The sequence below is a fragment of the Eretmochelys imbricata genome, chromosome 20 (assembly GCF_965152235.1).
Source record: "Eretmochelys imbricata isolate rEreImb1 chromosome 20, rEreImb1.hap1, whole genome shotgun sequence".
In the NCBI taxonomy this organism is placed as follows: domain Eukaryota; kingdom Metazoa; phylum Chordata; order Testudines; family Cheloniidae; genus Eretmochelys; species Eretmochelys imbricata.
This window is the reverse complement of record NC_135591.1, coordinates 9568875-9594505: the sequence shown is the minus strand read 5'-3', so window position 1 is coordinate 9594505 and position 25631 is coordinate 9568875. Positions and strand designations below refer to the sequence as shown.

The window sequence follows — 25631 nt, the reverse complement described above, 5'->3', positions numbered from 1 at the left end:
ATTTTCTGTTGTTTATTTCGGGTGAGGGAATTAAGCACAAGAAAGCAGAAGAATGATTAGCTGTGAGGCAGCTACAAAACCAGAGCTGGCCAGACTGGAAGCGGCAGAGAAGGCAAAGGACCACGAGTTTCAAATGTGGCAGGCAGAAATGAGGCTCAAAGAAGAGGAGGCTGCACACAGAAGGCCTATGAAAGAAAAAGAGAGAGAGGGAGAGAGAAGAAAAAGAGAGAGTGTGAAAACACCAACTGGACTTCCTAGAGAAGCAGAACCAGAGGCCCACAACTCCAACTGCTCCGATCACTCCAAAAATCCACAAGTGGGAACACTTATGTCCTGCATACAGTGAGGACGACGATATTGCTGAATATCTGACTACCTTGGACAGGCTGTGTGTAATACATGAAATCCCTGATGACAAGAGAGTTCCTACCCTGATTGTGAAATTAACTGGTAAAGCTCAAAATGTATTCAATTGAATGCCAATTGAAGGTGCTTCAGACTATTGTAAATTTAAAGATACTGTTTTGCGAAGTTTTCAGATTACCCCTGAAACATATAGAGTTAAATTTAGGAATCGTAAGAGGGACATGGGTATGAGTAATGGGGAATATGTAAACCAAATGAAAGATTTGTAGGGGAAATGGGTGAGGGATAAAGAGGTGGCAAGTTTTGCAAGAATGTTGGACTTGTTGCTCAAAAGCATTTCCTAGGCATGTGTAAGGCTGATGTGAAGCAGTGTCTATGGGACAAAGATGTCAAGTCTGTGGATGAGATGGCTCTTTTAGCTGATGCCTTCAAACAGACTCAGGCATCTATTGAGGGCAGGCCACAGAAAGGGGGATTTAAAACTGGTGGGAAGGGAGGATCCCATTTTGCCCCTGGGAAGAGAGAAGGGGGCTGGGAGCCTAAACATTCTCCTACCCAAAACATCCCTCCACTGGTAACGCCTGTCCCAAATCTCCTGTAAAAGCAGAAGAGCTAGGAGGAAGCAGGCAACCAATAGCTCATGTTAATTCTGCTGTCCTCAACATAGAAACCCCCCAAGCAATTGGAACCGATCATATTGGTTCTCTGAGGTTAGCCTCTGCAGAACCAAATATGGAGCATGTTAAGTCTGTCCAAACTGATGGCAGGTAATACTTGGGGCAGAGGGATACAGGGGCCCAGATCTCTCTGGTTAAATAGAGTGTGGTCCCAAAGGCCAGTATGTTCCCTGGCCAAACAGCAGAGGTTGTGGGGATGAGCGAAAGAGGATTCCTCATACTACTAGCTAAAATCCATGTGGTGTGGGAAGAGTTTTGACTGTGGGTGTAATAGAATACCTCCTAGTTGACCTGCTCCTTGGTACTGATTTTTTCTGTGTAGCTCAGGTTAAAGTATTTGCCCACAGCAGGAGGGAGTGTTATGCTAGGACCCCTGAGAGAAAGGGTAAGTTCTCAGGAACTGCTGAGAGAAGGGGAGAGTCTTCTTGATTCCTCTGCAGCAGGGGGAAGCCACATGCTTCCAGGTGGGAGGGTGGTTGAGACCAGTCCCTGCATTGCAGCTGGAGGCAACACCACATCAGGAAGGGATGGCGGTGTAGCGCCTGCCAGGGAGAGAATTGTCCAGGTTGTTATCTGCCAGCAGGTCGCAGCTGAACCAGAGGCAAAACCGGCTCCAGGGAGTATAGAGAAATGAGTCCCAGAGGAGAGCCCAGAGAAGGGGTGGGGGATCTCGGAAACAATTGAGGTGGGTGAGGATTCCTCTGACTCTGGGTATGTCTACACTACGGAATAAGGTCGAATTTATAGAAGTTGGTTTTTTAGAAATCGGTTTTATATATTCGAGTGTGTGTGTCCCCACAGAAAATGCTCTAAGTGCATTAAGTGCATTAACTCGGCGGAGCGCTTCCACAGTACCGAGGCTAGAGTCGACTTCCGGAGCGTTGCACTGTGGATAGCTATCCCACAGTTCCCGCAGTCTCCGCTGCCCATTGGAATTCTGGGTTGAGATCCCAATGCCTGATGGGGCTAAAACATTGTCGCGGGTGGTTCTGGGTACATATCGTCAGGCCCCCGTTCCCTCCCTCCCTCCGTGAAAGCAAGGGCAGACAATCATTTTGCGCCTTTTTTCCTGAGTTACCTGTGCAGACGCCATACCATGGCAAGCATGGAGCCCGCTCAGGTAACCGTCATCCTATGACTCCTGGGTGCTGGCAGACGCGGTACGGCATTGCTACACAGTAGCAGCAACCCCTTGCCTTGTGGCAGCAGACGGTGCAGTACGACTGGTAGCCGTCATCGTCATGTCCGAGGTGCTCCTGGCCACGTCGGCTGGGAGCGCCTGGACAGACATGGGCGCAGGGACTAAATTTGGAGTGACTTGACCAAGTCATTCTCTTTAGTCCTGCAGTCAGTCCTATTGAACCGTCTTATGGTGAGCAGGCAGGCGATACGGATTGCTAGCAGTCGTACTGTACCATCTTCTGCTAGGCAGGCAAGAGAAGAGGATGGCTAGCAGTCGTACTGTACCATCTTCTGCCGAGTAGCCATGAGATGTGGATGGCATGCAGTCCTTCTGCACCGTCTGCTGCCAGCCAAAGATGTAAAAGATAGATGGAGTGGATCAAAACAAGAAATAGACCAGATTTGTTTTGTACTCATTTGCCTCCTCCCCTGTCTAGGGGACTCATTCTTCTAGGTCACACTGCAGTCACTCACAGAGAAGGTGCAGCGAGGTAAATCTAGCCATGTATCAATCAGAGGCCAGGCTAACCTCCTTGTTCCAATAAGAACGATAACTTAGGTGCACCATTTCTTATTGGAACCCTCCGTGAAGTCCTGCCTGAAATACTCCTTGATGTAAAGACACCCCCTTTGTTGATTTTAGCTCCCTGAAGCCAACCTGTAAGCCGTGTCGTCAGTCGCCCCTCCCTCCGTCAGAGCAACGGCAGACAATCGTTCCGCGCCTTTTTTCTGTGCGGACGCCATACCAAGGCAAGCATGGAGGCCGCTCAGCTCACTTTGGCAATTAGGAGCACATTAAACACCACATGCATTATCCAGCAGTATATGCAGCACCGGAACCTGGCAAAGCAATACCGGGCGAGGAGGCGACGTCAGCGCGATCACGTGAGTGATCAGGACATGGACACAGATTTCTCTGAAAGCACAGGCCCTGCCAATGCATGCATCATGGTGCTAATGGGGCAGGTTCATGCTGTGGAACGCCGATTCTGGGCTCGGGAAACAAGCACAGACTGGTGGGACCGCATAGTGTTGCAGGTCTGGGACCATTCCCAGTGGCTGCGAAACTTTTGCATGCGTAAGGGCACTTTCATGGAACTTTGTGACTTGCTTTCCCCTGCCCTGAGGCGCATGAATACCAAGATGAGAGCAGCCCTCACAGTTGAGAAGCGAGTGGCGATAGCCCTGTGGAAGCTTGCAACGCCAGACAGCTACCGGTCAGTTGGGAATCAATTTGGAGTGGGCAAATCTACTGTGAGGGCTGCTGTGATGCCAGTAGCCCACACAATCAAAGATCTGCTGATATCAAGGGTAGTGACCCTGGGAAATGTGCAGGTCATAGTGGATGGCTTTGCTGCAATGGGATTCCCTAACTGTGGTGGGGCCATAGACGGAACCCATATCCCTATCTTGGCACCGGAGCACCAAGCCGCCGAGTACATAAACCGCAAGGGGTACTTTTCGATAGTGCTGCAAGCTCTGGTGGATCACAAGGGACGTTTCACCAACATCAATGTGGGATGGCCGGGAAAGGTGCATGATTCTTGCATCTTCAGGAACTCTGGTCTGTTTCAAAAGCTGCAGGAAGGGACTTTATTCCCAGACCAGAAAATAACTGTTGGGGATGTTGAAATGCCTATATGTATCCTTGGGGACCCAGCCTACCCCTTAATGCCATGGCTCATGAAGCCGTACACAGGCAGCCTGGACAGTAGTCAGGAGCTGTTCAACTACAGGCTGAGCAAGTGCAGAATGGTGGTAGAATGTGCATTTGGACATTTAAAGGCGCGCTGGCGCAGTTTACTGACTCGCTTAGACCTCAGCGAAACCAATATTCCCACTGTTATTACTGCTTGCTGTGTGCTCCACAATATCTGTGAGAGTAAGGGGGAGACGTTTATGGCGGGGTGGGAGGTTGAGGCAAATCGCCTGGCTGCTGGTTACGCGCAGCCAGACACCAGGGCGGTTAGAAGAGCACAGGAGGGCGCGGTACGCATCAGAGAAGCTTTGAAAACCAGTTTCATGACTGGCCAGGCTACGGTGTGAAAGTTCTGTTTGTTTCTCCTTGATGAAACCCCCCGCCCCTTGGTTCACTCTACTTCCCTGTAAGCTAACCACCCGCCCCTCCTCCCTTCAATCACCGCTTGCAGAGGCAATAAAGTCATTGTTGCTTCACATTCATGCATTCTTTATTCATTCATCACACAAATAGGGGGATGACTACCAAGGTAGCCCAGGAGGGGTGGTGGAGGAGGGAAGGAAAATGCCACACAGCACTTTAAGCACAGCACTTTAAAAGTTTACAACTTTAAAATTTATTGAATGACAGCCTTCTTTTTTTTGGGCAATCCTCTGTGGTGGAGTGGCTGGTTGGCCGGAGGCCCCCCCACCGCGTTCTTGGGCGTCTGGGTGTGGAGGCTATGGAACTTGGGGAGGAGGGCGGTTGGTTACAGAGGGGCTGCAGTGGCAGTCTGTGCTCCAGCTGCCTTTGCTGCAGCTCAACCATACACTGGAGCATATTGGTTTGGTCCTCCAGCAGCCTCAGCATTGAATCCTGCCTCCTCTCATCACGCTGCCGCCACATTTGAGCTTCAGCCCTGTCTTCAGCCCGCCACTTACTCTCTTCAGCCCGCCACCTCTCCTCCCGGTCATTTTGTGCTTTCCTGCACTCTGACATTATTTGTCTCTACGCATTCGTCTGTGCTCTGTCAGTGTGGGAGGACAGCATGAGCTCGGAGAACATTTCATCGCGAGTGCGTTTTTTTTTCTTTCTAAGCTTCACTAGCCTCTGGGAAGGAGAAGATCCTGTGATCATTGAAACACATGCAGCTGGTGGAGAAAAAAAAAGGGACAGCGGTATTTAAAAAGACACATTTTATAAAACAGTGGCTACACTCTTTCAGGGTAAACCTTGCTGTTAACATTACATACATAGCACATGTGCTTTCGTTACAAGGTCGCATTTTGCCTCCCCCCACCGTGTGGCTACCCCCTCAACCTTCCCCCCTCCCTGTGGCTAACAGCGGGGAACATTTCTGTTTAGCCACAGGAAACAGCCCAGCAGGAATGGGCTCCTCTGAGTGTCCCCTGAAGAAAAGCACTCTATTTCAACCAGGTGACCATGAATTATATCTCACTCTCGTGAGGATAACACAGAGAGATAAAGAACGGATGTTGTTTGAATGCCAGCAAACATACACTGCAATGCTTTGTTGTACAATGATTCCCGAGTACGTGTTACTGGCCTGGAGTGGTAAAGTGTCCTACCATGAAGGACGCAATAAGGCTGCCCTCCCCAGAAACCTTTTGCAAAGGCTTTGGGAGTACATCTAGGAGAACGGCGAATGCCAGGGCAAAGTAATCCTTTCACATGCTTGCCTTTAAACCATGTATAGTATTTTAAAAGGTACACTCATCAGAGGTCCCTTCTCCACCTGCTGGGTCCAGGAGGCAGCCTTGGGTGGGTTCGGGGGGTACTGGCTCCAGGTCCAGGGTGAGAAACAGTTCCTGGCTGTCAGGAAAACCGGTTTTTCCGCTTGATTGCTGTGACCTATCTACAACCTCATCATCATCATCATCTTCTTCGTCCCCAAAACCTGCTTCCGTATTGCCTCCATCTCCATTGAAGGAGTCAAAGAACACGGCTGGGGTAGTGGTGGCTGAACCCCCTAAAATGGCATGCAGCTCAACATAGAAGCGGCATGTTTGGGGCTCTGACCCGGAGCGGCCGTTCACCTCTCTAGTTTTCTGGTAGGCTTGCCTCAGCTCCTTCAGTTTCACGCGGCACTGCTTCGGGTCCCTGTTATGGCCTCTGTCCTTCATGCCCTGGGAGATTTTGACAAAGGTTTTGGCATTTCGAAAACTGGAACGGAGTTCTGATAGCACGGATTCCTCTCCCCAAACAGCGATCAGATCCCGTACCTCCCGTTCGGTCCATGCTGGAGCTCTTTTGCGATTCTGGGATTCCATCATGGTCACCTCTGCTGATGAGCTCTGTATGGTCACCTGCAGCTTGCCACGCTGGCCAAACAGGAAATGAGATTCAAAAGTTCGCGGTTCTTTTCCTGTCTACCTGGCCAGTGCATCTGAGTTGAGAGTGCTGTCCAGAGCGGTCACAATGGAGCACTCTGGGATAGCTCCCGGAGGCCAATACCATCGAATTGTGTCCACAGTACCCCAAATTCGAGCCGGCAACGTCGATTTAAGCGCTAATCCACTTGTCAGGGGTGGAGTAAGGAAATCAATTTTAAGAGCCCTTTAAGTCGAAATAAAGGGCTTCATTGTGTGGACGGGTGCAGGTTTACATCGATTTAACGCTGCTAAATTCGACCTAAAGTCCTAGTGTAGACCAGGGCTCTGTAACACAAGGAAGCAGGGTGCTTCCAAGTATGGGAGGGGCTGAGACTAGCTCCTTTCCAGCAGAAGGCAGCATGCCCTCAGGCGCAGGGGCAGGAAAAGTGTTATCAGTGATTAAGGAAACTGTCCCAGCTGTTAGCTGGCAGAGTTCTGCAGATGAACAAGAGACAGAACCCTTCCTAGGGATCACAGAGAAATGTGTCTTAGGAGGGGGTGTAACAATGCTGCTTTTGGTGAGACACAACTGAGAGTACCAATTCAGGACAAATTGCTTAGAGCAGGGCAGTCACAGCCCCAGGCTGGTGGTTCTCCACCTCTAAGGCAAACCAAATCAGCAAGACAGAGAGGACTTTGGTTTTACCCCATTGGCTAACCATAAGTCACACAAGCAGTTAGTTCCCCAGTATCACCACCAGTGTCACTCGTTATGGGGACAAATGGTTATGAAAACCAATACCCCAGTGACAGAAAAAAGGTTCTCCCAATCCCAAAGGACCAAGCCCCAGACCCAGGTCAATGTACCAGTCAGATCTTACCCACAAATCACGCTATTGCCAATCCTTTAGGATCTAAAATCCAAAGGTTTATTCATAAAAGAAAGAAATATAGATGAGAGCTAAAATTGGTTAAATGGAATCAATTACATACACTAATGGCAAAGTTCTTGGTTCAGGCTTGTAGCAGTGATGGAATAAACTACAGGTTCAAATCAAGTCTCTGGAGTACATCCACAGCTGGAATGGGTCACTCAGTCCTTTGTTCAGAGCTTCAGTTTGTAGCAAGGTTCCTCCATAAGTAAGAAGCAGGATCGAAGACAAGATGGAGGAGCTGCAGCAGCCTTTTATAGTCTCTTGCCATGTGGCCTCTCTTTCTTTGTTCCAAAGACAAGCTATCCAGCACATGGCATTGAAAAAACCTTAAAGTTCTGTCCATAGGCATGCCCCTGCATGCCTTGCTGAGTAACAAGGTGTATCTGCCTTCTCTCAATGGGTCAATTGTATAGCTGATGGTCCTTAATGGGCCATCAAGCGGGCTAGGCAGTGCTGATGCCAAATTGTCTGGGGTGTCACCCAGAAGCATAGCACATGTTTGAAATACAGACAGTATAGAGCCAATACTTATAACTTTAAATATAAAAATGATGCATGCATACAGATTGCACAATCATAACCAGCAAACCATAACCTTGTCTTAGACATCTTATTTGACCCCCTTTATACAAGATTTGGTGCTACTACAGGACCTTGGTTGCCACAATGATCTATACAGTCCCAGGTTTCAGTTCATGTCAATAACATCACAGGAAGCCCAGAGGAGGAAACTGGGGAAGGAATAGTGCGCGTACAGGAATGTCTCCTCCCTAGTCACTCGGGGCAGGATGCTCAGGACACTAGGAGGATGGCTAAGTCAGCATCTGTGCACCCAGGCACTCAGCCTGTGACCCAGGTTTTGAGAAGGACCTCCTGGAGGGGAGCAGTCACACAGCTGACTTTTCAGGGACAGAGAAAGGGGTGGCGGAGGGTACCTCAATCTAGGTCCCAGTTTTTCAGGATGCTATTTCTGATAACTCTACGTAAAAGAATAAATGGACACAAATCAGATGTCAAGAATTATAACATTCATAAACCAGTCGGAGAACACTTCAATCTCTCTGGTCACGCAATCACAGACATGAAGGTCGCTATCTTAAAACAAAAAAACTTCAAATCCAGACTCCAGCGAGAAACTGCTGAATTGGAATTCATTTGCAAATTGGATACTATTAATTTAGGCTTAAATAGAGACTGGGAGTGGCTAAGTCATTATGCAAGGTAGCCTATTTCCTCTTGTTTTTTCCTACCCCCCCCCCCCGATGTTCTGGTTTAACTTGGATTTAAACTTGGAGAGTGGCCAGTTTGGATGAGCTATTACCAGCAGGAGAGTGAGTTTGTGTGTGTATGGGGGTGGGTTTTTGGAGGGGGGTGAGGGAGTGAGAGAACCTGGATTTGTGCAGGAAATGGCCTAACTTCATTATCATGCACATTGTGTAAAGAGTTGTCACTTTGGATGGGCTATCACCAGCAGGAGAGTGAATTTGTGTGGGGGGGTGGAGGGTGAGAAAACCTGGATTTGTGCTGGAAATGGCTTTTAGATAAGCTATTACCAGCAGGACAGTGGGGTGGGAGGAGGTATTGTTTCATATTCTCTGTGTATATATAGAGTCTGCTGCAGTTTCCACGGTATGCATCTGATGAAGTGAGCTGTAGCTCACGAAAGCTCATGCTCAAATAAATTCGTTAGTCTCTAAGGTGCCACAAGTACTCCTTTTCTTTCTGCGAATACAGACTAACACGGCTGTTACTCTGAAACATTTCTGATAACTGTGTCTCTTTACATCAAGATGCAGCTCCAACACCTGTGATAACAGAGGAGTTGGGACCAGGAAATTGCCAGATGGTAGTTTGCCAGAACACAAATGACCCAACTGACAGAGAAGGGGGTGTTTTCCCCCAGGCTGGTGAGAGACAGGGAGCAGTTATGGCAAAGAAGTGCAGCTGATCAAAGAGTAAACACACCTAGCCCAGAGAGCAGGGATCACAGCTGTCTCGGGGCAGGGAAGGACTCAGTGCTGGGAGGAGGAAACACAGGGTAACCCCAAAAAGAGAGCTGGATTTTCTGCATGTGTACAGTCCTGGGGTTGGGACACCACTCCCCAAAGGGCCAGCCAATGTGCAGAATCCCCCTGAACACCTATCTTGCCAGACCCTGAGGCACTAAAATTCCAGAAACATGATTAAATTAAGAGCCCACACAGAGGGGAACACTGGAGGGAAAGAAAAGCCAGTGACTGGTTACATGGGAGAGAGTCAAAGGACACCCTGGGTAATGAACAAACTAACCTCAAACCAGACTATCTGAATAGAAGCTGTGGTACCATAAAGATACTTGTAAATACACATCTGAGATAAAATTTTTGGTATTAATGTTAAGTTATGGGGATAAGAATTTTGATGTGGATGTTAAACCTTATGATAATGATACTTTTCAGTTAATACCTTTAAACAGGTTTAAAGCTTGTCACAGCAGAGAAACCATAAAAATCCTGGTTTGCTGTGTGTGAATGGGGAAACTGAGGCACACCACCTCATGGCCTTAATGACTGGATGCCAAGAGAACCATAACACAAACCGTCTTAGAGCTAGCCAATGAGTAACCCTCTTGAAGTAAACTAAGGGGAGAGGTGTGACATTCTGTACTTCGGGGGAACACTCTATACCCCCATGTTCATCCTTATAATATGACTGTGGTATCCAATGCAAAGTTTGTCATGTTGGGTGTTTTCGGAAGGCTCATGATGCACTGAGCATTGTTGTTGTAGTGATGTTATGGTAATTGTTGTTACAGTAATGTTATAGGTTGTAATTTCATGTATATAGTTATGAGGCTGAACATGTGTCCTCATGGTTTAAAACAAGCCCAGGCAAAAACTCTCCAGGAGCAGAGGGGCAGTTCACACCTCATCAGGGGCCGAATGGGACAAACTCAGCCCAGCCTCACAGGAACAAAGGACACAGGCCCAGGCAGCAAAAAGGACCTGTTGGACTCTCCAGTGAGTCACCCACCTTCCCTTGGTCAATCAGGGACTACAATGAGGTAATGCTCACCTGACTCTGAAGTGGGGGCAAAGCCGAGAGGGAAGAAAGAACATGATAAAAAGGAGAGACATTTTCCATGCTCTCTCTCTCTCTCTCTTCCACCTCCATCTACAGACATCACCACCAAGTGACTGAAGCGCTGATCAAAGGGGAGAGCCTGGCTGAAGGGCAACCAGCCAGCTTGTGGTGAGAAGCATATAAATTTGTAAGGGCACTGAAAGTGTTAAAATCAGCTTAGAATGCGTATTGTTTTTATTTCACTTGACCAATCTGACTTGTTGTGCTTTGACTTCTAATAATTTAAAATCTATCTTTGTAGTTAATAAATCTGTTTGTTTATTCTACCTGAAACAATGCATTTGGTTTGAAGCATGTCAGAGACTCTCCTTGGGATAACAAGCCTGGTGCATATCAATTTCTTTGTTAAACTGACAAACTCATATAAGCTTGCAGTGTCCAGCGGGCATAACTGGACACTGCAAGATGGAGGTTCCTAGGGTTGTGTCTGGGACCGGAGATACTGGCTAGTGTCATTCGGTTGCACAATCCAAGCAGCTTACATGCCAGAAGCTGTGCCTGAACAGCCCCGGAGTGGGGGTTCTCACAGCAGAGCAGGGTAAGGCTGGCTCCCAGAGTCAAGGATTGGAGTGGCCTAGCAGATCACCGGTCCAGATAACACCAGAGGGGAAAGTCACAGGTATGCTGCAGTTGAGAGCTCCACCTGGGAGCATATCTCCTGTAGGAAACTCGGGGGGGGCCCTGCCCCCCCCAACTCCCCTAAATTGTGCCCCTGACTTCCTCTGTAGGTTCCCCCATTCCCAAAAGGTTCTTCAGTTCTGAATAAATCTAACCCCCTCCTCCCTACACCATCATCTCATCCATGTATTGAGTCCCTGAACTTCTGCCTGTCTAACTGGCCCTGCGCGTGGAACTGGAAGCATTTCAGAGAATGCTACCCTGGAGGGCCTGGACTTCAGTCTCTTACCTAGCAGCCTAAATTTGGCTTCCAGGACCTCTCTCCTATCCTTCCCTATGTCATTGGTACCTATATGTACCATGACCACTGGCTCCTTCCCTGCACTACACATAAGTCTATCTAGATGTCTCGAGAGATCTGCAACTTTTGCACCAGGCAGGCAAGTCACCATGCGGTTCTCCCAGTCATCGCAAACCCAGCTATCTATGTTTCTAATGATCGAATGGCTCATTACTAATACCTGTCTCTTCCTAATAACTGGAGTCCCAGTCCCCACCCCCCGAAGAGGTATCCTCTGTGCAAGATACCACAACATTATTTGGAAGGAGTGTCCCAACTATAGGATTATTTCCCTCTGCTCCAGTTGAATGTTCTCCTTCCCTGAGACTTTCATCCTCCTCAAAAGCTCAGAGGCTGTCAGTCCAGGGGTGGGACCATTCTACTTTATCCCGGAAAGTCTCATCTATGTACCACTCTGGTCTGCAAAGCCCATATGTGGTCTCTGAGAGCCAGCAGCTGCTTGCATTGAATGCACACAGGAGCCACCTGCCCATAGGGCAGTTAATCGTGCATGCTGTATTGAGTTCAATAAACTGGATAGCCCCCACTCTGTTGGGGGGCAGGACTTCTGCTTGCATTTCCTTTTTACTCCTGAAACTCTTTCCTTTGTTGTTTTGTTTTTATCAGGGGGTGTTTATTGCCTTAAGTTTAAAGAATGTGCTTCTAGAACCCAAATCCTGTCATGTCTGTGGCTGAGTCCCCAGGCAAGGTTGAGCAATTCCCCTGGTCTGACCTTGTGCAAGTGAGTCATTAAATTGTAGCTGCCTTGCTGGACAATGGCTGTTGATGGTTGACACACACCCGGGCACTGGTTAGCTCCCTTGTTGTTTCTGGGGAGCTATATCTGAGTGATTCCACAACTCACAGCATGTTTTAGTGACAACCATACAACACAATTCCCATAACTTCATATGGGCTCAAGATACACATATTTAGACAGAACAGTGGCTTTCATCAGATCATAACTTTTCCCACGATACCTTACCTGGCCTGTTTTATATGCAGTATCACAATTATATACAAATGGTGAACATGGGGGCTACAGGGTGCCTCTGCGAGGAATAGCGTGTCCCAGCAGGATGGGCTGGCCACACAGAGTATGATCCTGACTGACACCTGGGATACGTGTGTGGGGCAGCTGGCCCATCCCGCCGCACTTGGCCAACACAGCTCTGTCTGCTGGATACCTAGGCAGAGTAGGTGTATTCATGCAAATACTATCTGGTCCTGAAGCCTTTCCACCCACCCCCTGGCTCATCACTGGCTGTCAGGGGACAGCTCACTCAGACCTGGCTTACCAATCGTACTCGGAAATTATTATGTTGGCCAATATAGCTGAAACAAATGTGCCTACCTTGTCATAAATAACAGCTGTGTGAGGAAGCTGGTCTTTGTTCAAACTTTTCAAACCCATTATGCTTTCTCGGGTACAAGTATTTTATCATGTGCTTTATAAGCTTTTAAAGTGTGTATCAATGTTTCAGTTTCAATTCAAATTTCCAACTGACTAAACTGGCAACACTGCATGGAACTGGCTCATCACTGGGGATGGGGGTGGGGGGGGAGGGGGTGGAGTGTTGGAGACATTCAGGGGGGGTGTACACCCCCTAAGGAAATCCCTGCCATCCTTTCCTGCACCCTTGGGCCTGCCTGTCCCCCCCTCTGACCCTCACTCCCACATGCCTGTACCCCGCTCTGATGCCTTGTGAATGCACCTTGGCTCTGGCCATGGGTTCCAGAGGGCTCCTGTCCTGGGGTCTCACGCATTGACGGGGTCTCTCCCCTGCAGGTGGCTCAGCACCTACCGTGATGAAGGCTGCCGTGTTCCTGCTGCTCGCCCTCATGATGCCCGCACGCCACACGGATGCTCAGTGCAACATTGACAGCATGGTCGATCTGAAGGTGCAGGCAGCAGTTAGTTCCATCTGTAACTGTCCATTGGACCGGGGGGTGTCTCCCACAGAGATGGGGTTTCCCAGCTAGGGGAAGCAGGGGGTAGGACTTTGCAGCTAAAGGAGAAGCTCTGGCAATCTCTGCTCTGAGCCCCCAGACTGGGCGAGGGAGCTGGCTTTGCAATTCATCATGTGCTGGGAGCCAGTCACTCACACTGCCTGGGTCATATCTCACTAATGCACAGCTGAGCAGTGAGCCCGGGCAGGATGGTACAGTGATTAGCACGTAAGCCTTCAACTGGGGTGGTCTGGGTTCAAGCTCCCCCTCTGACACAGACGCCCTGTGTGATCATGAGTAAGTCACTTTGCCTCTCTGGCCCAGATCCACAAACGTGCTGTGTTTTTAGACACCCTGCGAGCCACGTAACTCCCGCTCAGCCACTGCCAAACCCTGCAGGCACCTAATGCAGCTGGCACCCAAGTGTTTGCAGTAAGAATACACTGGAGATGGTGTGGGGAAACAGGTATAACACATGAGGGGGAGGTGGAACAAGCCCACACACAAGAGCAAAATTATTTGTACCCCAAACTGTGGCTATCTAGTGGTTGGGCCACATAGTTTCTGCTACTGCCTCTGAGCTGAGAGGCCTGGGGCTTTGACTTAGACAGCAGAGACTCCAGGGGTCCCATGTTCGATCCCTACTTCTGCCAACCCACCCAGGGAAGCTCTCTCACTGCCCATCCCAGCTCTGCTCCCAGCCAGCCCCGTTCAGTGTGTAAACGGGGCGAGGGGGAGCTAGAACCCTTGGGGCTTCCTGTTCCTTAGCTTCAGTTCAGGCCGGAGCCGGCATTTCTGTTAGTTCTATTCCAGTGGCTGCGCTCTGGGCCTCATCATGCCAGGCGCTGCACAGGCCATGGTGAGATGCTCCCTGCCCCAAAGAGCTGCCAAGAGATGGATCGTCACGCCCATTGCACAGAGAGGAACCGAAGCCCAGAGGGACCAAGAGACTCACACAGGGAGTTGGGGACAGAGGCAGGAATTAAACCCACATCTCCTGCAGGCCAGCCCAGCCCAGTGCCTTAGCCACAGACCCATTGGATTGGTCAGTCACCCCATGGGAGCATCTGGAGACCAGGTCCATGAGGTGACATCTGCACAGCGAGCACCACCTCACCCCAGGGGCTGAGCAGGACTGGCTGGGGTCTCTCAGTCCACCCTTCTCAGCCCCTCCTCAGCCCACACACAGGGCTACCAGGAGGGTAAGGTGGCGGAGGGGGCCTGATATGAGCTGCAGCATCCAAGTTCACCCACGCCAGCCCATGCAGCTGTCCCAGCACCCTGCAGACCATGGCGGGCTGCTGCTTGCACAGACATGAGTGTATCGGCAGGGGGAAGCAGCTAGGAGTTATTTCTGCTGCCTCTGCCCCTGCCCTTTGTTCACAGCCCAGGGCAGAGGGGGGGGCGGTCTTTCTGGATGCCCATTGGCTTCCCCTGGATAACACTCTTCTGGGCGGCTGTGGGCAACAGGCATCAAACCCGGGACCTCCAGATCTCAAAGCAGGAGCCTCTACTGCAGTGGTTCTCAACCATATGCGGCCCACAATGTGTTACGTGGGTTGCAGGTTGAGAACCACAGCGCCCCCCCACAAAGCCCTCCACTGTCCCCTATGCCCATTGGCCCCCGCCCAGAGACTCCTCTACAGCACGTGGCAGGGCAGCCAGACCCCACAGCATGGGGCCGGGCAGCCTAAAACCTGGGGGTGTTGCAGAACCCCCACAAAAGCCTAGTTCCCAGCGTCCCCCAGCTCCTCATTTCCCAGAGTGCCCCCCCTCCCCACAAACCGGCCCAGAGACCCACTCTCTCGCACCCTGTCCCCCTGTGGCACTCACCAGCCCCCGGCTGGCAGGAGCTGTCCAGCAGGCTGCCAGATGCTATCTCCCCTCTCAGCCAGCTTCCAGATCAGAGCGGCAAATTTTGAAAATTTTTTAGCACACAGCTGAGCCACAATTGTGCGCTATGTGGGCCGCATGTGGCCCATGGATTGAAAACTGAGAACCGCTGCTCTACTGCCTGAGTGAGAGAGCACCCAGCTCCTGGCGCTGCGGCTGTATGTAGCCCAGCCACCACTCGGGGGAGCAGAGCGCCACATGGAGTGGGGCTGGGTGGGTTCCACCTGTGCAGGTAACAGCTGGGGCAGAGGCAGCTTCTCTCCACCTGAGCCTGGGGGGAGGGGCAGCCTTTCTGCACCCAGGGTCCTGCTGGCTACAACTCTGCCTCTTGCCTTGCAGTGTCCGCCACCCTGGCCAAAGCCAAGCTACTCTGCCAGGACGTCTCGGCGCGTGGGGCACTTGTCTCCTGCCCAGCAGGTGAGAGAACTTTCCCGAGTGCCCCACAGGCCCAAGGAGGGAGGGGCCGTTGGGGCCCAGACCCCACCCCCTCTGCAGTCCTGGGGGGTGTTGAGCTGGGGCAGCGATGGACCACCAGCCTGACTGGGGCCTCCCTGCACTTACGCTGCCAGGTGCCTGGAGCAATGGCATTCGCACCACTCCCGAGTCCCTGGGGGCACTGGATGCTGTAGAACTGGGACCAATGTGGGCCCCTGGATCAGACCCCTGGGACGTCTCACTGACCTCCCTTGCTTGGGCAGTGGCCTGGCTGCAAGGGAGCCACAGGGCCATGCCCTGGGGGCTGGGGAGGAGGAGACAGCAGGGCACCTCACTGCCGCCCATGACTCCCATCCTGCCACCAGCTGCTTCCCTAACCCCACCTCCCCCATCCCCCCACAGGGTACAAGCCCACGGGCTGCGCCTGCGGAATGGGCTGCGGCTCCTGGGACATTCACACCGACTCCACCTGCCACTGCCAGTGCGCCGGCATCGACTGGACGGCCGCACGCTGCTGCAAGATAGGCCTGGAGTGATGCCCAGCCCCAGCCTGGGGCACCGGAGAGCCCCACCCGGCCTGCTGCCCCTGCCCTGGGCCCTGGCACATAACCATGCTGGGCCTCTTGTGCCCAGTGCAATGAATAAACTTGGATCTGGGTCTGCTGATGCTTCTCTGGCTCAGTTCTTCCCCTGACTCCAGGGCTCTGGTACCTAGGGCCAGAGCACAGGCAGGGGGGCACAACTCTGCCTCCCTCTCCTATTTCCCCCTGTGGAAGTATAACATTGTATAAGGGGACATGCTGGATACATTGTATATGAGAGGGCATGCCAAAACATGTTACAAAGTATCTGAGGGAGCACACATAGGGACAGTTAGCTTTTGAATGGAGAAGCAATTAAGATAGAGCCAGCAGGTCTAAGAAGCAGGCATCAGAATGGAAGGTGTGAAGGGCAATTAGTTAAGTTGACTGGAAGCTGTTAAAGGAGATTGTTAAGGGTGGCAGGTAATTGAAGATACATGACTGGTCTCAGGGATCTCGAAGGGTGGTGACTAAAATCTTTTTCTTCTTTTGTCTGTAACTTCTCTGTAACTTGTTCTCCAAAAAACTGTATAAATTAAAAGACACAAGCCCCACTCGGGGGGCTCACTTCTAAATGTATTAGCAGAGCAGCTTTGCTAATAAAACAGAGTGGTCTGATAAATTGTGAGTCTGAGTCAAATTTTGACACCCCATACAGGCCTCTGTCCCAGATCAGGTCGGGCTGTCCCTGCTGGTGGCTCACCAGATCGCTATGGGGGTCCAGATACTGAACACACCCCCGCCTTCCCCCTGGGTGCTCTGAGCTTCCCGTGGTCTCAGCAGGCTGCAGCACTGATGTCTCCTGTGGCCTCTGGGGCACATTTCCTGGGCACTGACTCTCACTCCTTCACAGAAACGGAGCTCCACAGCCCACCTGCCTTAGGCCCCCAGGCCCAACACTGACCCCAAAATAGCCCAGGAACTTAAACCCCCCTATGACCCGGTGTGCCTGGGGTAGCACTCACTGGAAATGCCAAGGTCAGGGCAGGCTGCAAAAGGGAGAGCAGATCCTCCCAAGACTGGTGTATAACACTGAAGTTAAAAGAAAAGGAGGACTTGTGGCACCTTAGAGACAAACAAATTTATTTGAGCATAAGCTTTCGTGAGCTACAGCTCACTTCATCGGATGCATTCAGTGGCCACTGTACTCCTTTTCTTTTTGCAAATACAGACTAACACAGCTGCTACTCTGAAAACTGAAGTTAAACTCCTCAAACAGTCACAAACTGTAATTCTGATTCCCACACTGGTTATCAAGATGCAAAAGAGAAATCACACAGCCCCCTTTATTGCATTCCAGTTCTCTGGTTCCCAATCAGCAAATAGGTCTAGTAAAGTGAGAAGTTATTTAAAACTCTGCTCACTATACAAAGTGTTCTTCTGACCCCAAAGGGTCAGCCATAGTACCGGGTCAGCATAGGCTTCGATCTTACCCAAAATACCATGCTGCCAGCCAATCCTTTAGTGTCTAAAACTAAAGGTTTATTATAAAGAAAAAAGAAAGAACAAGAAGAGAGATGTTAAATGGTGAAGCAGTCACATACATGCAAAGACTTCAAAGTCCATATACCAGGTTCCTAGCAGTATTGGTGAGTTTGCTGGCTTGAAAGTCCCTCTGGAACACATCCACAGCTTGGATGGGTCATTCAGTCCTTTGTTCAGAGCTTCCTTTGTACAATGGTTACTCCAGAGGTAAGAAACAGGAATGAAGACAAAACGGAGAAGATGCAGCTGCCTTTTATAGTCTTTTATCAGGCAGCTTGTATTTCTTTTGTTCCAAATTCAAGCTTCACAGGACGTGGCCTGGAAGACTTAGGGCTTGTCTACGCTGGCACTTTACAGTGCTGCAACTTTCTCACTATGGGGTGTGAAGAAACACCCCCCTGAGCTCTGCAAACTTCAGCGCTGTAAAGTGCCCGTGTAGACAGTGCCCCAGCGCTAGGAGCTATGCCCCTCGTGGAGGTGGGTTTTTGCTCTCTCCCAGCGCTATGCCGCGACGACACAAGCCACATTAAAGTGCGGCCACAGCAGTGCTTTAACGTTGCTAGCAAGTATCAGAGGGCAGCCGTGTTAGTCTGCATCCACAAAAACAACGAGGAGTCCGGTAGCACCTGAAAGACTAACAGATTTATTTGGGCATAAGCTTTCATGGGTAAAAAACCCACTTCGTCAGAGGCATGGAGTGAAAAAGTGGGTCTGAAGAAGTGGGTTTTTTTACCCACGAAAGCTTATGCCCAAATAAATCTGTTAGTCCTGGTCTACACTAGGACTTTAGGTCAAATTTAGCAGTGTTAAATCGATGTAAACCTGCACCTGTCCACACGATGAAGCCCTTTATTTCGACTTAAAGGGCTCTTAAAATCGATTTCCTTACTCCACCCCTGACAAGTGGATTAGCGCTTAAATCGGCCTTGCCGGGTCGAATTTGGGGTACTGTGGACACAATTCGACGGTATTGGCCTCCAGGAGCTATCCCAGAGTGCTCCATTGTGACTACTCTGGACAGCACTCTCAACTCAGATGCACGACTGTTTGCCATTGCTCTGACGCAGGGAGGGGCGACTGACGACACGGCTTACAGGGTTGGCTTACAGGGAGTTAAAATCAACAAAGGGGGTGGCTTTACATCAAGGAGTATTTCAGGCAGGACTTCACGGAGGGTTCCAATAAGAAATGGTGCACCTAAGTTATTGTTCTTATTGGAACAAGGAGGTTAGTCTGGCCTCTGATTGATACATGGCTAGATTTACCTCGCTGCACCTTCTCTGTGAGTGGCTGCAGTGTGATCTAGAGGAATGAGTCCCCTAGACAGGGGGCGGGGGGTTTGCAAATGAGTACAAAACAAATCTGGTCTATTTCTTGCTTTGATCCACTCCATCTATTTTTTACATCTTTGGCTGGCAGCAGACGGTGCAGAAGGACTGCATGCCATCCACATCTCATGGCTGCTCGGCAGAAGACGGTACAATAGAACTGCTAGCCATCCTCATCTCTTGCCTGCCCGGCGGAAGATGATGCAATAGGACTGCTAGCAATCCGTATCACCTGCCTGCTCACCATAAGATGGTTCAATAGGACTGACTGCAGGACTAAAGAGAATGACCTGATCAAGTCACTCCAAATTTAGTCCCTGCACCCATGTCTGCCCAGGCACTCCTGATTGACCTCACAGAGGCGACCAGGAGCACCTCAGACATGACGATGGCGGCTACCAGTCCTATTGCACCGTCTGCTGCCACAAGGCAATGGGTTGCTGCTGCTGTGTAGCAATGCAGTACCACGTCTGCCAGCACCCAGGAGACATACGGTGACAGTGAGCTGAGCAGGCTCCATGCTTGCTGTGGTATGGCGTCTGCACAGGTAACTCAGGAAAAAAGGCGCAAAACGATTGTCTGCCCTTGCTTTCACGGAGGGAGGGAGGGAACGGGGGCCTGACGATATGTACCCAGAACCACCCGCGACAATGTTTTAGCCCCATCAGGCATTGGAATCTCAACCCAGAATTCCAATGGGCAGCGGAGACTGCGGGAACTGTGGGATAGCTACCCACAGTGCAACGCTCCGGAAGTCGACTCTAGCTTCGGTACTGTGGAAGCACTCCGCCGAGTTAATGCACTTAGAGCATTTTCTGTGGGGGGACACACACTCGAATATATAAAACCGATTTCTAAAAAACCAACTTCTATAAATTCGACCTAATTTCGTAGTGTAGACATATCCTTAAGTCTTTAAGGTGCCACCGGCCTCCTCGTTGTTAACATTGCTAATGAAGACGTGCCCTTAGAGTTGTGTCCATAGCATAGGCATGCCCCTGCATGCCTTGCTGAGACATAGGGTGTCTTCCCTGGTTCCTTTCAATAGGCTCATTGTACAGTCGATGTCCCTTGATGGGCCATCAAGCAGGCAAGGCAGTGCTGATGCCAATCAGTGTGGGGCTGTCACCCAGATGCACAGCACAAGTTTGAAATACAGACATACATATAGAATCATAGAGTATCAGGGTTGGAAGGGACCTCAGGAGGTCATCTAGTCCAACCCCCTGCTCAAAGCAGGACCAATCCCCAATTAAATCATATACACTCCCAATACAAAGGTGATACCAGTACATAAACAAGATAAACATATTTGGCAAATCATAACATTTCTGCAGATACTTCACACGACATATCTGGTCAGATTCCTTGCAAGTTTATAATATTGGTATCACTAATATTATAAAAGAAAAGGAGTACTTGTGGCACCTTAGTGACTACAAATGCATCCGATGAAGTGAGCTGTAGCTCATGAAAGCTTACACTCAAATAAATTTGTTAGTCTCTAAGGTGCCACAAGTCCTCCTGTTCTTTTTGTGGATACAGACTAACACGGCTGCTACTCTGAAACTAGTATTATAAATGGTCTCCCATATTCCATACAGCGTCACACCCCACTTCTCCCAGAACTCCCCCCAAAGGTGTTGGCCAGCTGGGTTCCCTCTTCCAGGGGCCAGGTGTTCAGTGTAGCATGGAGCACACAAGACACCACGTGCAGGGTTCTAGCACTTAACAGAGCCCAGAGAGCCCAGATCACAAGGAAACAACCATTTCCCACCGCAGTGCCGCTCACGAGCTCGCCTTTCCCTTGGGAGCCCTTCGGGGTTTGTCTGAGTTCAGGTCGCAGGATCCCCTTTACCTCGTCAGGATCCTGCAGCAGCTGCGGGGGGGTCGCTCTGGGGTGCCCCTCCTCTTTAGCTGGTGAAAACGTACAAAGACCCAAAATAGATCAGCCCCTGCCTTTTATAACCTTCCAGACCTGATGTCACCTGCCTCAGCCTCCCCGGGTGATCCCAGACCTTGAGCAGATGTCTTCGTGGCCCGGCCACCGCCTCCCCCGACAAACCCCTGGGAGCCAGTCTATTGTAGGGTGTCTGTAGTAGAACAGAGGATCATCGCGAGTTAACAGCCCTCAGCTGTCAGCACTTGGCACCTGGAGCGTCAGTTCAACATGGAGGTAAAAGCACAGCAGAGGCGGCAGCTGGCCCCATGTTTGCAAAGGGGTTTGCAGCTTGGGAAAGGTACAGAAAGTTCATCACCTCGCCCTGAAGTCACAGCATGCCGCCCACTGCAGCTATCCCCACTGGCTGCTCCCCTTCTCCCCTGGGCTCACACCGCTGGGTGGTGCCTTCTAGTTCCAGCCCCACAGGCAGAGGCGATGCATGGGGGGCACAGAGGGTCAAGTCCCCCGTCCCATCCCCCCCCCGATTCTCCTACCAGAGGTGGGGTGGGAGACAGGCTCTGCCCTTCTCTTCCTGAGCCACCCCCTGGCATGTTCAGCCGTTCTCTGTGGCAGGCAGGCGGGGAGCAGGACGGAGCCGCTTCTGCCTGAAAGCCTGGCTGGGTGCCAGGCAGCCCGCTCTCAGCCTGGGCTCGGCTGCTGGGGACAGGGGCTGAGCATGTGGGGGCCTCTGGCTCACTTGGCCTCTGTCCCCAGTAGCAGGGCCTGGGTGGGAGGGCAGCCCACTGCCCACCCAGCTGCTGGGGGCATTTGGTGATTCTCTTTTGACCTTGTCAGATGTTGTTCCTGTGTCAAGCAGCCCTGGGGTGATATTTGCTCCAGGCTCCTCTCCCTGCAGCCCCTGAGTTCCCTGTTCCTAGGAGCTCCAAGAGGCTCTGGGATGGCTCTGGAATTTCACACCCCCTGATTGCTCTGCAAGGCCACCTAGTGCCAACGGACTGCAGTCAGAGCAGCCCACGTGCCGCAGCCCACCAGAGCGGTGCCAAAGAGTCATGGCCAGAGCCCCGCTGACGTAAGTCTGCTCCCCTGTCATCTGTGGAGCGACACTGATATATACCAGATGGGGATCTGGCCCCGTGTTTCTGCTCCATATCCTGCAATAAGGGTGTGAGGTACAGGAGGACTGGTCCTAGGGGCACAGCCTGGATCAGGGTTACCGAACACCTGCTGCCCCCCACGTCACATGGCTGGGGCAGGACCCACAGGCCGCAGAGCCCAGGGGTAGCTCTGTTCTCCAGCTCCAGCCGGCTAAGCTCAGCAAGCCGGGGACTGGAGCATGGACCGGGCTGCCTGGGGGTGGGGCTGGCGGTGGCTGTGAAGAGGCTGCAGGGAACAGGCCAGAGCCTCTCAAGGGCTTCACAGGAACAAGCACAAAGGAGGCGAGGGCTTGAAATCAGCTCACAGGGACACTGTGCAGAGACAGTCCCGCCCCACCCCCGCCACACACACGCTGAGCATTCATTTCCTTTTTCTGTAGGAGTCTTAACGTCACAAAATATCCCATTGTCCATCTGTCCATCCCCATACACGCCCTGTGTCTAGCTACCCATCCGCAACCCCCATCCCCGTATCTATCTTTCCTTCCCCATCTATCTATCTATCTAACCCCATACCACCACCCCACTGAGCTCAATGGTGCTGTAACCCCCTACCAGCCACCCTTGGAGTGTTGATGGGTGCAGAAGGTTGCAGCCCCTGAAGAATTACCCTGTTAGCTCATGTCCTGCCCCTTGGGATCAGTGGCAAGGGAAGGCCCTGGGCTGTGTTGAAGTGTGTGTGTGTGTTGGGGGGGTGGGATTTCACCCTTCAGTATGTGCGGATCAGGGACGAGGCAGCTCCATGGAATAATAATGATGCCTAGTGGTTCCGTCTCTCTCCAACCCAGATCCAAAGGGCTGCACCTCTCCCTGTCCATGGAAAACCCACCACACTGACAGGATGCCACAAATCGCAGGAAGTCCTGGGTTCTATCCCCAGTGCTGGGAGGAGAGTGGGGTAAGTGGCTGTTCCTTCCCCAGAGAGCCAGCAACGAGCTGATTTATATCGCCCACAGGCATGGCGGTGCCAATGTCCCCTGCATGGGTGACCTGTGTGACATCGCGGTGATCACCCACGCCTTCCGCCTGCTGACGTGTCCCGACGCCATGGTAAGGAACATCGCAGCAAACGCCCTCCATGACGCAACAAAGAAGCGGATCGGCAGAGCCCCCTCCAACTAAGACACCATCAGCTTCCTGAGTGGTTCCCTGGATGGCAAATTCGGACGGGACGGGCGCGACATCACTTCACTGTGGTCCCGCGCTCGCAATGCCTCGCGTCGTCTGGGGAAGCGCATCGGCTGCCGCTGGGAGTGGTGAGAGGAGCACTAGGAGCTGGGAGTCCTGGTGCCGCAGATCAGGTCTGAGGACAACACAATCGTCACCCCGAGCTCCAGGGGCATGCTGGAGAGGACCCTGAAGGCAGCCATCCACTCGCGTACATGGAAGCCCTGAAGCGTAAACCGGACCAGGGTAAAGCCTTCAAACTGACCAGCAAGTGGGACGCCAGCAACCACTTCCTCGCTGGGGGCGGCTTCACCCGTTTTGCAGACTGGTGGTTCATCCACCGCGCTCGGCTCAACTGTGTCCTGCTCAACGGAGCCGTCCGCCACGGGAACCGAGACAAGTGTTGCAGAAAGTGCGGCCACTCCAATGAGACCCTGCCCCACGTCCTGTGCAGCTGCAAGCTCCACTCCAGAGCTTGGCAGCTGCGCCACAACGCCATCCAGAACAGCCTGGTGAAAGCCATCGCACCGCGCCTGCGGGAGGTCACCGTGAACTGCGCCATCCCCGGTACTGACAGCCAGTTGCGACCCGATGTGGTAGTCACCGACGAGGCCCAGAAAAAGATCATCCTCGTCGACATCACGGTCTCCTTCCGAGAAGCCCAGGCTCGTAAGCTGGAAAAATACGCCCCTCTGGCCGACACCCTGAGAGCAAAGGGCTACGAGGTGCAGATGGATGCCCTGATCGTCAGAGCCCTGGGTGCTTGGGACCCCTGCAACGAGCGTGTGCTGTGGACCTGTGGGATCGGTCGATGCTATGCACGGCTCATGCTGCGCCTCATGGTTTCGGACACCATCCAATGGTCCAGGGACATCTACATTGAACACCTCATTGGCCACCGACAGTACCAGGAGGTGTGAGCTGGTACGACATCGTGCATTCACTATGGGAAAGGGACTGAGAGGCGTTTTCCGCTGGACCGTATGAACTGGAACCATAAACTCACTGAACATTAAATCCCACCAAATGAGGGTAGATCCATCCCCATCATCGTATCCGCTCATTATACTCCACACCTGAACATAGCCATTATATGGACAACATACCCCCATATCTCAATGTCTGTACTTTGACCGGTTAAACTTTTACCCCCAATCAGGGAGATTGCAGATTATGTATTCCTTACGCCACCCATTCCTAAACCGAATTTCGCACCCCTTGATAATCTGTAATTTATTCCCTGATAACCAGAAACTTCTATGCCTAAACTCTATACCGTTTTCTTTTTACTTCAACATTATCTTAATAAAATGATTAAATCTGGATATTGACAAAATAGGGTGACCAGACAACAAATGTGAAAAATGGGGTGGGGGGTAATAGGAGCCTATATAAGAAAAAGACCCAAAAATCGGGACTGTCCCTATAAAATCGGGACATCTGGTCACCCAGGACAAAAGCATGTGAAACCTGCAGAAGCAGTTTGATGCAACTGCCAACAATTGGACACATTTAAAATAGATTCTCCAGAATGGTATTACAAGATCTTAATCTTGTCAAAAGAAGAGAAGCAGCATTTTTGGTGGTGGCCCAGACGTTGGCCTATATTACAATGGTCAGGGCTCCTAATATGACTGTGGATCATTATGGCTATTTGCCTATTGTTAAGTATACTAATCCTGCAGTGCATACTGTGGTGGTTAAGGGGGGCACAGACCCACAAGGTACACCCACTAATTGTCACATATAAGTAATGTAAACAGTCCTCCACCAAAGTGTAACAGATAACCCAGACCCAACCTTCTTGAGCCCATTCCTCTGGGGAGTCTGACACACTCATCAGAATACACGTGCAGTATAGCCGTACGAGGGAAGGTGCAGGGCACTATACTGCATGGGGGGCAGTGGGGCAAATTCCATCTTGATTCCTGGCCCTCTCAGGAAATGTGCCACCATCTATCCAATGCTTTTCCCGAGATACCTGAGCAGGAGGGTCCCAGGAGAAAAGAAAAAAAGGGGTGGAGTGTTAGTATACAGGTCTGTTTGTTAGAATTTTAGGTTTGACTTTTTGATATTCTTATATCTCATACTAATGTAAGCAGAGTCAGGATGAGCTCTACCCTGACATCTGGTGGTGAGTCATGGTGGGTTGTGGAAAAGAACTTCAGGGGCTGATCACATTTGCATAGGCACACCCACCCTGCCTAGATGGTCACTTTGGCTGCTGTAGGAAACCCAGTTTCTCTGTTATTGGGGCAGGAATAAACTGTTATTATCCTAATTATGTGAATCAAGGACAGTGGAACTGTACTTGGCCTTTTGTTATGATGGAGGGACTCACCATCAACTTAGCAGCACTTGCGAGGCAATGGTCATGCGTTCCAAAACCCAGTGAATAGAGCGTGGTTGGGGATAGGTATTAATACTTGGTGGTATGGGCTCCCTGGTGAGGGCTTTAACATACTAATTGCACTTTCTCCACT

At 51.1% G+C, this 25631-nt stretch overlaps 1 protein-coding gene across 1 annotated transcript; it reads left to right on the top strand.

Annotated features, from left to right (window-relative positions):
- Positions 1-13061: 13061 nt before the first annotated feature.
- LOC144277807 (resistin-like) lies at positions 13062-16066 on the top strand. The gene is made up of 3 exons (XM_077838807.1): positions 13062-13179; positions 15435-15512; positions 15933-16066. Exons 1-3 carry the CDS (start codon positions 13062-13064, stop codon positions 16064-16066), a joined length of 330 nt encoding a protein of 109 aa, XP_077694933.1.
- The last annotated feature ends 9565 nt before the right edge of the window (positions 16067-25631 follow it).

What these genes read in the sequence shown, in the direction of transcription:
- LOC144277807 (XM_077838807.1), top strand. Translation starts at nt 13,062, where the DNA reads ATGAAGGCTGCCGTGTTCCTGCTGCTCGCCCTCATGATGCCCGCACGC. An exon ending in GGCAGCAGTTAGTTCCATCT is followed by an intron (nt 13,180 to 15,434) that starts GTAACTGTCCAT and finishes CTTGCCTTGCAG; the next exon opens with TGTCCGCCACCCTGGCCAAA. An exon ending in ACTTGTCTCCTGCCCAGCAG is followed by an intron (nt 15,513 to 15,932) that starts GTGAGAGAACTT and finishes ATCCCCCCACAG; the next exon opens with GGTACAAGCCCACGGGCTGC.